At 38.1% G+C, this 13,919-nt stretch overlaps 1 protein-coding gene across 4 annotated transcripts in view; it reads right to left on the reverse strand.

Moving 5' to 3' along the window:
• Window positions 1–13,919, reverse strand: part of SLC4A4 (solute carrier family 4 member 4) — a 212,662-nt gene that overhangs the window by 153,920 nt on the left and 44,823 nt on the right. For all 4 annotated transcript variants that reach the window (XM_070756887.1, XM_070756889.1, XM_070756888.1 and 1 more), the window contains exon 2: window positions 2,488–2,561. In XM_070756887.1, the coding sequence (XP_070612988.1) occupies window positions 2,488–2,560 (73 nt within the window). In that variant the 5' untranslated portion in view covers window position 2,561. The remainder of the gene's footprint in view (window positions 1–2,487; window positions 2,562–13,919) is intronic.

A 13,919-nucleotide genomic window follows, 5' to 3' on the forward strand; every position in this document is an offset into this window, starting at 1 on the left:
CCCCAAACCCCCAACACTTTACCCTTAGATTATCTACGGTTGACCTATCCAGATTCCTAAGTTTGCGGAGAGGGGCGGCATATAAATCCAATAAATCTAATCTAATCTAAGAGGTCAGTAAGGGGCGAGTACAAGTGCACTAGAGTGCCTTCTGTCCCCTGTCCTATTGCTCTCCTATATCTCCTATACCTTTCTTCTATTCCTATATCTCTTCTTCTATTCCTTCATTAATATTTTCTATTACTATACCTTCTTTTCTATTATTTCTTAGATATATTTTACTATGAGTATTTCCTCTATAACCTTCATTATGTATTTTACTATGTGTATATAGATATATACCCACTAAAACCCTCATTGTGTATTGGAAAAAATAAAATAAAATAAATAAAATAAATAAAATAAATAAAATAAATAAAATAAATAAAATAAATAAAATAAATAAAATAAATAAAATAAATAAAATAAATAAAATAAATAAAATAAATAAAATAAATAAAATAAATAAAATAAATAAAATAAATAAAATAAATAAAATAAATAAAATAAATAAAATAAATAAAATAAATAAAATAAATAAAATAAAATAAAATAAAATAAAATAAAATAAAATAAAATAAAATAAAATAAAATAAACAAACAAAGAAACCTTGGCAACTTGAAGAGATCTGGACTTCAACTCCCAGAATTCAAATGCTGACTGGGGAATTCTGGGAGTTGAAGTCCAGATCTCTTCAAGTTGCCAAGGTTGAGAAACACTGTTCTAGTCCAACCCCCTGATCAAGGCTGCAGTCTTACACTACCCCAGTCAAACGGCTGTCCAATCTCTTAGAATTCTTTATTCTTTATTGACCAAGTGTGATTTGCACACGGAAGGACTTTGTCTTTGGACAAATTCTTAAGAGCCTTGGTGGAGCAGTGGTTAGAGGGCAGTACTGCAAGCTACTTCTGCTGATCGCCAGCTGCCAGCAGTTTGGCAGATCAAATCTCAGTAGGCTCAAGGTTGACTCAGCCTTCCATCCTTCCACCATCGGTAAAATGAGGAGCCAGATTGTTGGGGGCAATATACTTACTCTCTATAAAACCACTTCAAACTCCTACTTTCAACTCCTACCCTCAAAATGTCGCTACAGAGCACTGCACACCAAGACAACTAGAAACAAGAACAGTTTTTCCCTAAACGCCATCACTCTGCTAAACAAATAATTCTCTCAACACTTTTTACTAAGTCTGCACTTCTACTTTTACTAGTTTTTCTCATCATTCCTATCATCCTTTTCCTCCCACTTAGGACTGTACGGCTGTAACTTGTTGCTTGTATCCTGAGATTATTATTAATATTGATTGTTTCCTGATTGCTTATTTGACCCCTATGACAATCATTAAGTGTTGTACCTCGCGATTCTTGACAAATGTATATTTTTCTTTTATGTACACTGAGAGCATATGCACCAAAGACAAATTCCTTGTGTGTCCAATCACCCTTTGCCAATAAAGAATTCTATTCTATTCTATTCTATTCTATTCTAAAGCACTGTGAAGTGGTATATAAGTCTAAATGCAATGCAAATGCAATTAAAAACCTCCAGTGAGGGAGCCACCAACTTCTGGAAGCAACCTATTCCACTGATGGTTCTCACCATCAGGAAATTGCTCCTTAGTTCTAAGTTGGACCACTCTTTAATGATCTGTTGCTTCTGGTCCTGCCCTCAGGTGTTTTGGAAAATACAGGTTGATACTGTCTCTTCTGTAGCAGCCTCTGAGATTATTATTATTATTATTATTATTATTATTATTATTATTATTAATTAGATTTGTATGCTGCCCCTCTCCGTAGATACTGAAATACTGCTATCATGTCTTACACACACACACACACACAAATCTTTATTGTTGTTGTTAACATGTCTAATAAAACCAGGCTAGTAAAAAGAAAGACCAGGGGGGACATGATAGCAGTGTTCCAATATCTCAGGGGTTGCCACAAAGAAGAAGGAGTCAACCTATTCTCCAAACCACCTGAGGATAGAACAAGAAGCAATGGGTGGAAACTAAACAAGGAGAGAAGCGACTTAGAACTAAGGAGAAATTTCCTGACAGTCAGAACAATTAATCAGTGGAACAGCTTGCCTCCAGAAGTTGTAAATGCTCCAACACTGGAAGTTTTTAAGATGTTGGATCTGTCCGAAGTACTGTAGGGTTTCCTGCCTAAGCAGGGGATTGGACTAGAAGACCTCCAAGGCCCTTTCCAACTATTATTATTATTGTTATTGTTATTGTTATTATTATTTAAATTCACAAATGTTTCTAGACCAAGCTTTTTATTTTAAAAATTGCAATGGCTCCACGTTGTTCTAAGCTAATGTTTAATACAAACCTCACTTGTAGGATGTCTCGTATACACACAGCTGAGCCTGAAAAGGCATTTTGGGGAAAAAAAGAAAGAAAACAGCTACCTTAATAACTCAAGAGAAGACAGCCACTTACCTTCTACTTCCTCATCGTCACAGACGTGCTTAAGGAACGATGCCCCTCTGTCCAGGACAGCTTCATCCTCCATCCTGCAATTGCAGAAGACAAAGAATGAGTGGTGTGAGAGGACTTCTCCTGGAAGCAGCTGCCTCAACCGGCCCAACTATTCTGAAGATTAACTCGCGGCTGTTGCTCGTGTTACGAGAGAGCGGAATCTCATTTCCTTCAGACATGCCACACCTTCGTTCTGTTGTGTTTTTTTCCAGGGATGCTCACCCCTGGGTTCAGCTCCAAACCTTCTGAGCAGGTTGCAAAACTGATAGGGCGATAGGGAAGAGAGAGAGAGAAGAGAGAGAGAAAGAGAAGAGAGAGAGAGACAGAGAAAGAGAGAGAGAAGAGAGTGAGAAAGAGACAGAGAGAAAGAGAGAGACAGACAGAGAGAAAGAGTAAGAGGGACAGACAGAGAATAGAGAAAGAGACAGGGAGAGAGAGAGAGAAAGAGATGAGAGAGCGAGAGAGAGAGAGACAGAGAGAGAGTGAGTGAGTGAGAGAGAGAGAGAGACAGACAGACAGACAGAGAGTGAGAGGGTTAGAGAAAGAGACAGACAGACAGACAGACAGACAGAGAGAATAGAGAGAAAGAGAGAGAGAGAGAGACAGAGAGACAGTTAGAGAAAGAGACAGAGACAGACAGAGAGAGAATAGAGAGAGAGAAAAAAACAGACAGAGAAAGAGTGTGTGTGTGAGAGAGAGAGAGAGAGAGGAGGGAGAAAGGATCAAAGCTGAATGGGGTTTATCTTTCTTTCCTCCAATTAAAGAGAAAAAGAAAGAAAAGCAATCGGAGAGACAAGACCAAAGGGAGGCAGGCAGAAGCCAGGAGTAGACTTTGGATCGAGGACTTCTTGCAAGAAGATCTGCTAAAGACCACAAGAGTCAAAGACGAAAAGCCCCTGCAAGGTCTGAATGCAGCCCAGGGTACCTACCAGGCTCTTAACACCCTTCTGGGGCCAAAACAACACTGCATTATCACGTGCCGCCCTTAAGGAAATCTGACATTTGAGGATTAGCCAATGTGCCAGAGCTGCAGCCTATATGAATATTTCATATGGTGCTTCCTGCCACTTCTTCCTTTCTGTACCTCTCAAGTAGACGCATCTCATGGCTTCCTTTCAATTCTCAACAATAAATATTTTATTAATTGGATTTGTATGCCTCCCCTTTCTGAGGACTCGGGGTGGCTCACAATATGTCAAAAACAATATACCATATACATATCTAAAAATCCAATTAATATACTAAAAATCTTTTTAAAAACTCTAATAAGATTTAAAATCGTTCATTGCCATTCACACAGCAAAACATACTAGAGAGTAGTCCTTGACTATAAAAGGATGAATTCGATGAATGAAACCGATTTGCACCATCTGATGGGGCGATGGGACAAGGTAAAAAGATATATGGCGAGTAGGATCTGAGACCAAGCTACAAGAAACAAGTTGGAATCACTCTATAATATGTAAAGAAATATTTCACTCTTGGCTTTAAATGATTTATAACAAGAAATACCCCCAACTGGTAGGTAGGTAGGTAGGTAGGTAGGTAGGTAGATAGATAGATAGATAGATAGATAGATAGATAGATAGATAGATAGATAGATAGATAGATAGATAGATAGATAGATAGATAGATAGATACTGTAGATAGATAGATAGATAGATAGATAGATAGATAGATAGATAGATAGATAGATAGATACTGTAGATAGATAGATAGATAGATAGATAGATAGATAGATAGATAGATAGATAGATACTGTAGATAGATAGATACTGTAGATAGATAGATACTGTAGATAGATAGATAGATAGATAGATAGATAGATAGATAGATAGATAGATAGATAGGCATGAAAAACTATCATTAAGTCCCTTTTTTTCACTGCTGTTATAACTTTAAACACAAATTTGAGTTTATACTTAAAACTCAATGAATTGTTGTAAGTTGATGACTGCCTGTAATGCCTGTTCTTACTTTCGAGTCCTCTCCTGATGGAAGCCCACGCACCCCCATAATAGGGGAAGATTCCCATTACCGCTGCTACAAATGCGCTGCGCATACAGCTTTGATTCTCGCACATGCGTATCCTAGCATGTTTTTGCTTTGGCGCAGGAAGCAAAAATGTGCTAAAAAAAATGGGGATGTGCTCATGCATGAGATTTTGGCTTTTTTTGACACATGCGCAGAAGCAAAAAATAACCGAAATCTCTCGCGCGCACATCCGAGCACAAGATTTTGCTTCTGCACCTGCACACAAAGCAAAAATATGATGGGACACATGAATGTGCACGCAGGAGAAGTGAAGTGTGCTCAGCGTTTGCTACCGGTGCGCCATCCTCTACCAACCCATACCACATCTCGGACATCAACACCCTTGAAAATGTCCAAAGATACTTCACCAGAAGAGCCCTTCACTCCTCCACTCGAAACAGAATATCCTACGAAAATAGACTATCAATCCTAGGTCTAGAAAGCTTAGAACTAAGACGCCTTAAACAAGATCTAAGTATTGCCCACAAGATCATATGCTGCAACATTCTACCTGTCAATGACTATTTCAGCTTCAATCGCAACAACACAAGAGCACGCAACAGATTCCAACTTAATATTAACCGCTCCAAACTTGACTGTAAAAAATATGACTTCAGCAACCAAGTTGTCGAAGCGTGGAACTCATTACCTGACTCACTAGTGTCAACCCCTAACCCCAAACATTTTTCCCTTAGACTATCCACGATTGACCTCTCCAGGTTCCTTAGAGGTCAGTAAGGGGCGTGCATAAGTGCACCAGTGTGCCTTCCGTCCCCTGTCCTATTGTCTCTCCTTATCTCATTTATCTTTTCTTCCTTTCAAATATGTTCACCTACACTTTTATATCTTTTCTTCTATTCTTTTCTTTACTTATATTATTATATATCTTTCTCTTCAATGTGTATTATCTATTGGACAAAATAAATACGGTAAATAAATAAAATAAAATAAAAAAACTGGTCAAGTGCACTCTAAAGGCACCGAAATTCTGACTCGCTAAAATGTGGGCTCTGCAGAATACGAGGACAACAATTTGCACTTAATTAAGACTCCTGCAATCACGGAGGAAAACTAATATTTTTCTTCGATTGGTGTGAAGCCACCCCAGCAGAGTTTAAAAGCAAATTGTTCCCACCCACCCACCCCGCAAAAAAAAGCCTTACAATTTCTCTAAAGAAAAGAACAGCTAAACAGAGGGAGTGCTGCCCTCTTTCGGCCAAAAAAGTCATCCCAGCCTTGAATATATTTTTTTTCTTATTTAAACTTTTTAAATACCAATCAAATGCACCGCTAAGGCAAGTCAACACTGCGGTAAGTTTTACTGGAAAATGTTTCCTCATCAGTCATTTCCTTCTCTCTCCCTCCGCCCTCACTCGTATGTGATAATGGAAGAAAAACAATCTCTTTCACACACACACCAAGATCATTCATAAAAAATATATTTCATAGTGAACTATCAGCAGAATTAGTTTTCCACTGTGTTACGTTTGTGTTTGTTTGTGTGTGTGTGTATCTGTCTGCCAACTTTGAAACTGTAGTGGTGTTGAAATCTATCTAAAGCTTTCGCAAATTACTCAAGACCCACCTATATCGCGAGGCATGGGGGAACTGAGACACCCTCCCCGAGGCTTTTATATTTTATGTTTGGTATGTATGTGTTGTATAGTTTTAATTGCCGGGGTTTTATATATGTTTTATTTTTTAATATTAGATTTGTTTCACTGTTATATTGTTTCTATTATTGGTATTTTGGTATACAGTGTTCCCTCGATTTTCGCGGGTTCGAACTCCGTGGAACGTCTATTCCACGGTTTTTCAAAAATATTAATTAAAAAATACTTTACGTTTTTTCCCCCCTATACCACGGTTTTTCCCGCCCGATGATGTCATATGTCATTGCCAAACTTTCATCTGCCTTTAAAAAACATTTTTTTAAATAAACTTTAATAAATAAACATGGTGAGTAATAATCTAAATGGTTGCTAAGTGTTCTGTCTGGGTCCTCCCAGATGCCAACACCAACCAAAAAGAGTATCCAGACACACTGGTAAAAAGCAAAGGCAGTTTATATACTGGAAAGCAAACACAGGTAACAAAAACTGTTCTTACAGACAGGAGCACGATGAAGCTTCACAGAGGTTTCACGAAGGCCAGGCAATAAAACAGGATTCTTGCTGGCAAAAACAACACTGGAGATAATAAAACCCACGCCTCCCCCAAGTCTTTCAGCCTTCTAGGCCACAAGCCAAGATCAGAGACGCCAAGAATCGAAGCAAGGTCACAGGACTCCCAGTTGATAACTCTCCACAAGACTGTAAGGGCTGGCCTGCCTTTTCAACCCTGCTGAGGAGAACCACACCCAAACCCAGCTGTTGCCAATTCAGGGATGGAAATACCTTTCTAATTGGCCCCTTCTTTGAGCTGCACATCTCTGCCTCATGTCTATTATAGCCTGTGCGTCTTCATCCAATGAATCCAGGCTACTAGCTGGGGAGAGCCCCCCCCCCCCCGGGGGTCTCAGGCTGCTCTCCCTCCTCCTCTTCCTGACGTTCCTCTCCCCCCGTCTGCCTGGTCCTCCCCCTCCTGGTCACTGTCCTCCTCCTCTGGGCATGGATCCGGCAGAGTTCCAGCCGGTCCCTGAGGAGCCTCAGGCTGAATCACAACACTAAGGGAATGGGAAATTGTAAATTTAGGAGTTTAAAGTGTTAAGGGAAGGCTTGGGATACTGTTCATAGCCAAAAATAGTGTATTTACTTCCGCATCTCTACTTCGCGGAAATTCGACTTTCGCAGGCGATCTCGGAATGCATCTCCCGCGAAAATCGAGGGAACACTGTATATGCTATTTTCATATAATAAAATTTGGGCTGAACAATCTGAAACTTCACGAAGGGGCGAGTAAGCCAAGGAGTTTGGGGGACCTCTGATTTAGCTATTAATTGAATTCAGTGGGGATTATCCAGTTATTTTCTTAGTTTGCATTTTCGTTTTGATTTATTTCCCTTAGTTAAAGCAGTGCCACTTTTGTTTTCATGAATTATCAACTTTTATATTATTTTATTGCAGGTCATAACTCCAGACAGCATTACAAAAAAAGATACAATACGAAATACAATCTAGCGTACATAATAAAAAGGCCTCTTATCATACTCAGTTTTATTTTGCTGTCAACAGGGGGGGAAAAGTTCTACAAGCTGCAAATACAAACCTTGGAAAAGCACAAGTTATCTTGAGATCTTTGGTCTCTTTAAAGTAAGTTGTGCATAGAACTGTTCTATTCAGCCTGGAAATGGGCTACTAAGAGGTGTTAATAACCTATTAAGAATGTCTTAGGAAAACAATAGAGCCAAGAGGTGTTAATAGCTCGTTACAAATGTCTTAGTAAAATTACAATAGAGCAGAATGTGATCTCTCAAATTCACTACTTCCCTTTTTGACAATAGAAACATAGAAACATAGAAGACTGACAGCAGAAAAAGACCAGCCTTATACTATTTCCTGTATTTTATCTTACAATGGATATATGTTTATCCCATGCATGTTTAAATTCAGTTACTGTGGATTTACCAACCACGTCTGCTGGAAGTTTGTTCCAAGGATCTACTACTCTTTCAGTAAAATAATATTTTCTCATGTTGCTTTTGATCTTTCCCCCAACTAACTTCAGATTGTGTCCCCTTGCTCTTGTGTTCACTTTCCTATTAAAAACACTTCCCTCCTGAACCTTATTTAACCCTTTAACATATTTAAATGTTTCGATCATGTCCCCCCTTTTCCTTCTGTCCTCCAGAGTATACAGATTGAGTTCATTAAGTTTTTCCTGATACGTTTTATGCTTACGACCTTCCACCATTCTTGTAGCCCGTCTTTGGACCCGTTCAATTTTGTCAATATCTTTTTGTAGGTGAGGTCTCCAGAACTGAACACAGTATTCCAAATGTGGTCTCACCAGCGCTCTATATAAGGGGATCACAATCTCCCTCTTCCTGCTTGTTATACCTCTAGCTATGCAGCCAAGCATCCTACTTGCTTTTCCTATCGCCCGACCACACTGCTCACCCATTTTGAGACTGTCAGAAATCACTACCCCTAAATCCTTCTCTTCTGAAGTTTTTGCTAACACAGAACTGCCAATGCAATACTCAGATTGAGGATTCCTTTTCCCCAAGTGCATTATTTTACATTTGGAAACATTAAACTGCAGTTTCCATTGCTTTGACCATTTATCTAGTAAAGCTAAATCATTTACCATATTACAGACCCCTCCAGGAATATCAACCCTATTGCACACTTTAGAGTCATTGGCAAATAGGCAAACCTTCCCTACCAAATCTTCCCCTATGTCACTCACAAATGTATTAAAAAGAATAGGACCCAGTTAAAAAGAATAGGATCCAGGACAATAACCTTCAGCAATGGAGATTTTGCCAGAGTTGCAATAGTTATGCCGCCGAGTTTAAGATATTAAACCTCAGTAACCACAAAGGCCTTCCAAAATTTATTTATTATTGTTTGTAAACTGATCCAAAGATAACATTGTCTTAAAATAAAAAAATTATTGTGATACAACTGAACTGTTGAGTGACCTCCTGCTATCTGCTTTGATCAAAACATGTAAACGCATTCCACTTTTGAAATAATAATAATAATATACGTGCCAGTACGTGAAAACAGCAAAATAGGAGAGATAGAACTGGAGAAAATAACTTAAGACCTGCAAAGAGAAATAGATCTACTGTGATAAAAAAAAAAGATCCAAACCAGGACAAACCCATTAAGACACAAGAAAAATTACCTGCAACAAACTCAGGACATATTGGAGAATGATAGAAAAAATGATAAAAGAGATTACATTACAAGAGATAGAAAAATCCCCAGAATTTTATCTTTTAGGTATAGCTAAGCAGAAATATAAAAAAGATATTTTTTTTATTTGGCCGTACATATTTTAACAGCGACCAGGATAGTTTATGCACAAAATTGGAAAGGAAAAAATGTTCCCCAAAAAGAAGATGTAGTTTTTAAAAAATTGGACTGTGCAGAGATGAATATGATGACAAGAAGGCTGAATGATCAAGAAGAATCGGAATATTATTTGGAATAAAGTTTATACATGGATAGACAAAAAATAAATTAAATTAAGGCTATGAGAATTGTATGAATATATCAAAATGTTACTGGAATTTTTTGTTGTTGTTTTTTAAACTTACTTCTACGTTTATTAGAATGTGTGAACAAAATTCTTCTTTTCACTTAGTATACTATGTTGACTTAATGACTTAAAACTTATCCTTTTTTCTGTATTAAAAATTGACTTCAAGAAGAGAGGGGTAATTGTAACCCCTACTATGTGTTTAAATGTTTGTGAGTCTGTATGTCTTTTTATGGAAAATTAATAAAGTATTATTAAAAAAAAAAGACACAAGAAGAATTGCCCAACATCTTCTCAGAACACAAGTCTCTTCATTGCATCACCCAGCAAGCTTCAACCAAGCCTTGGATCTCAGACAAATATGATCCCATAGGAATCTGCCCAAGGAGCTACTGATACAGAAGAATAATTGAGTCTGTCATCTGCAACTCTATAACTGCCTGGTTTTGTTCTGCAACCTAACAAGACCGACACAGACTTCAGAGGAGAATCAGAACTGCAGAAAACACAATTGCTGCCAACCTGCCTTCCATTGAGGACCGGTATACTGCACGAGTCAAAAAGAGGGCGGGGAAAATATTTACAGACCCTTCGCATCCTGAACATAAATTGTTTCAACTCCTACCCTCAAAACGATGCTACAGAGCACTGTGCACCAAGACAACTAGACACAAGAACAGTTTTCCCCAAATGCCATCACTCTGCTAAACAAATAATTCTCTCAACACTGTCAAACTTTTTACTAAGACTGCACTTCTACTTTTACTAGTTTTTTCTCATCATTCCTATCATCCTTTTCCTCCCACTTAGGACTGTACGACTGTAACTTGTTGCTTGTATCCTAAGATTTTTATTAATATTGATTGTTTCCTGATTGCTTATTTGACCCCTACGACAATCATTAAGTGTTGTACCTCAACAACTAGACACAAGAACAGTTTTTTCCTGAACACCATCACTCTGCTAAACAACTAATTCCCTCAACACCGTCAAATTATTTATTAAGTCTGCACTATTAATCTTATCATCCTACCATCTCCCATTTTCTCCCACAAATGAATGTATGGCTGTAATTTGTTGCTTGTATCCTTCCCATTTATATGGACTGGTTCCTAATATGATTTGATTGCTTATTTGTACCCAGACTATCATTAAGTGTTGTACCTTATGATTCTTGATGAAAGTATCTTTTTCTTTTATGTACACCGAGAGCATATGCACCAAAGACAAACTCCTTGTGTGTCCAATCACACTTGGCCAATAAAATTCTATTCTATTCTATCTGACAACAGACAATAGAATATATTGTTCTTGCATAGGAACAGGAAGCTCAAGTTCAAAGCCCAAGAGAAGGTATAAAAGCCACCCTCTCTCAACACCATGTGGTCAGCGACCCAGAACCATGGGCTTGGTGGTTCTGCTTCATCAATAAACCGTCTTTCCAATCATCCTCCATGTTTCCAATGTCTTTCTCCCAGCTTGGGACTGAACTGGATGGATATTTCTCCCAAAACTGAGAACAGTTTACATCCTGTGACAAGGCCTTTAACACCATCAAACATTTGTCTATTCTAGGCTCTTAAGAAAGGAATTGATTGGTGGACAAAAATGCCAAATGTAGCCTGCACTTCTGGCTGACTATGTAACAAAATGTAATATAGTAATAACTGTAATAATATAGTAATTATAATAATAACATAGTAACTCCTATGACTGTCTTTTTATTTTTTTACTCTAGTCTACCCAAACTCAAATCCTGCAACCGTTCTTCATATGTTTTAGCCCCCCCCAAGGCCCTTAAAGATCTTAGTTGTTCTTCTTTGCATTTTTTTTATTATTATTATTATTATTATTATTATTATTATTATTACTACTACTACTACTACTACTACTACTACGACTATTATTATTATGTCAGTACAACACAGCAAACGAGATCACTGGTGCAGAAATGAAATTGCATAATAATAATAATAATAATAATAATAATAATAATAATAATAATTTATTAGATTTGTATGCCGCCCCTCTCCGTAGACTCGGGGCGGCTCACAACAGTGATAAAAACAATATATAATGACAAATCTAATAGTTAGAATCTAAAATAACAATAGTCCATTTAAAAGTCTAAAAAGCAAGAAACCCCAATATATAAAAACATACACACAGTCATATCATGCACAAAAACTACATAGGCAGGGGGAGATGTCTCAGTTCCCCCACGCTTGACGACAGAGGTGGGTTTTAAGGAGTTTACGAAAGGCAAGGAGGGTGGGGGCAGTTCTAATCTCTGGAGGGAGCTGATTCCAGAGGGTCGGAGCCGCCACAGAGAAGGCTCTTCCCCCGGGTCCCGCCAGACGACATTGTTTAGTCGATGGGACCCGGAGAAGACCAACTCTGTGGGACCTAACTGGTTGCTGGGATTCGTGCGGCAGAAGGCGGTCTCGTAGATACCCTGGTATTTTCCCCCCAAAGTCTCAACATCTTTATTTATTTATTTTTTTGCAATGTGGGGCACTTAATGAAAATCATTAAGCGTTGTACTTCATGATTCTTGACAAGTGTATCTTTTCTTTTATGTGCGCTGAGAGCATATGCACCAAAGACAAATTCCTTGTGTGTCCAATCACACTTGGCCAATAAAGAATTCTGTTCTGTTCTGTTCTATTCTAATTCCATTCCATTCTATTCTATAAGCATTAGCTTGTAAGTGTAACATCTATCTTCTACTGCAGGGATTTCCAAATTTAGCCACTTTTAAGTGTTGTAGATTTCAACTCCCATGGCTGACCAGGGAATTCTGGGAGTTGAAGTCCACAAGTCTTAAAGCCACCAAGTCCTGAGACCCCTGGTTCTACAGCGACAGGTAACCTGTCACTGAAGAATGAAGAATGGCCCGAGAAGCAAGAAGAACATGGTGCTATGTCATCAACCACAGTTCAGAAATTGTGGGGCCGGGCAATAAGGATAAGGAACGACAACAACCTGTCAAAGGTAATGTAAAGCGATTGCAAAGTTTGACAGATCTAATTTTAGAGGGAGTGGAACAGATTGTACAGTATAAACTGATCTGTACTGTATCTGGCAAGGTAACACAATCACACTATTCGTGCAACCGTAGCAGGATACTCCGACTGCCAACAGCTGAATTCAACTAACTTTGCCCAATGCTAAGAGCGGCCCGGAGAAAATTATAAAAATGTAGAAACAAAATTTGAAACGGATTCCATTCAGCAAAATAAATGCAGCCGTATGAAATAGTATTCAGAGCCCAATCTCACCTTTCAAATTATTTTATTGTCATTTTGCTCCAGGAAGACTTCTGTTGTTCCTCAAAATATAAGGGCAGACTAGATGGACCATGAGGTCTTTTTCTTCCGTCAGTCTTCTATGTTTCTATGTTTCTAAAATCTGTGCCAATTTCTTAACCGGTTTAGTGAATGCATAGTATTTAGATCTGAACAAGGTTTGCTTTCTCCCTCTCCTCTCTTCGCTGACCTTCTCAAAACATACTATTTCTAGCCTAAAGCCTGCAAAAATTTCACTTTCTGAGGACTACTTATGCTCCTGTTCCAGCTGTGTAATTTCCTCTCTAAGACCTTGACTTCCGGTCTTTGCTCTCACTTTTTTAAAAATAATCACACGACAGCCATGCGTGTGTATGTGTGTGTGTGCAATAGCCCGAGACAGGCAAAGCTTATTGCTGTTCGGTGTCACAATCAAAGTCCAGATCTTGCCACAGCCGTAAAGAACTTATGGACCGGTGTTGCAACTCATTGCTACCCAAAAAGTAAAATTCAAACCACCCTTATTATTGCTATAATTGCTAAAGTTTGCTTTCTGAACCTGCAGGAAGGAAAAATATAAACTTTTAAAATAAGTCTTTTGGCTTAGAGTGGGTTGGAGGATTTTGGTGCTGCATGGCTGAACTTTAAAGGTTTTGTATGGTTTGATGGTGTTAAGTTGATTTACGGTAATTGGGTTGTTGGTAAGTAGAAGAGGAAAGATCCCTTTTCTTTCTCTCCTTTTCTTCCTTTTTGTGTTTGGTCTTCTTTTTTTTTTTCTCACTATTTGTGTCTCCTCTATTTTTTCACAATCTCCCTTTTTTCTTTTTATTCTTTTTTCCTTACCTTTAATTTCATGTCTTTCTCTTTTTCCTTTCATAATTCCTTTATAAAGGAATTGTTTTTAATTAGGTTTAGTAATTT

This window comes from Erythrolamprus reginae, chromosome 7 (assembly GCF_031021105.1).
Source record: "Erythrolamprus reginae isolate rEryReg1 chromosome 7, rEryReg1.hap1, whole genome shotgun sequence".
NCBI lineage: Eukaryota > Metazoa > Chordata > Lepidosauria > Squamata > Dipsadidae > Erythrolamprus > Erythrolamprus reginae.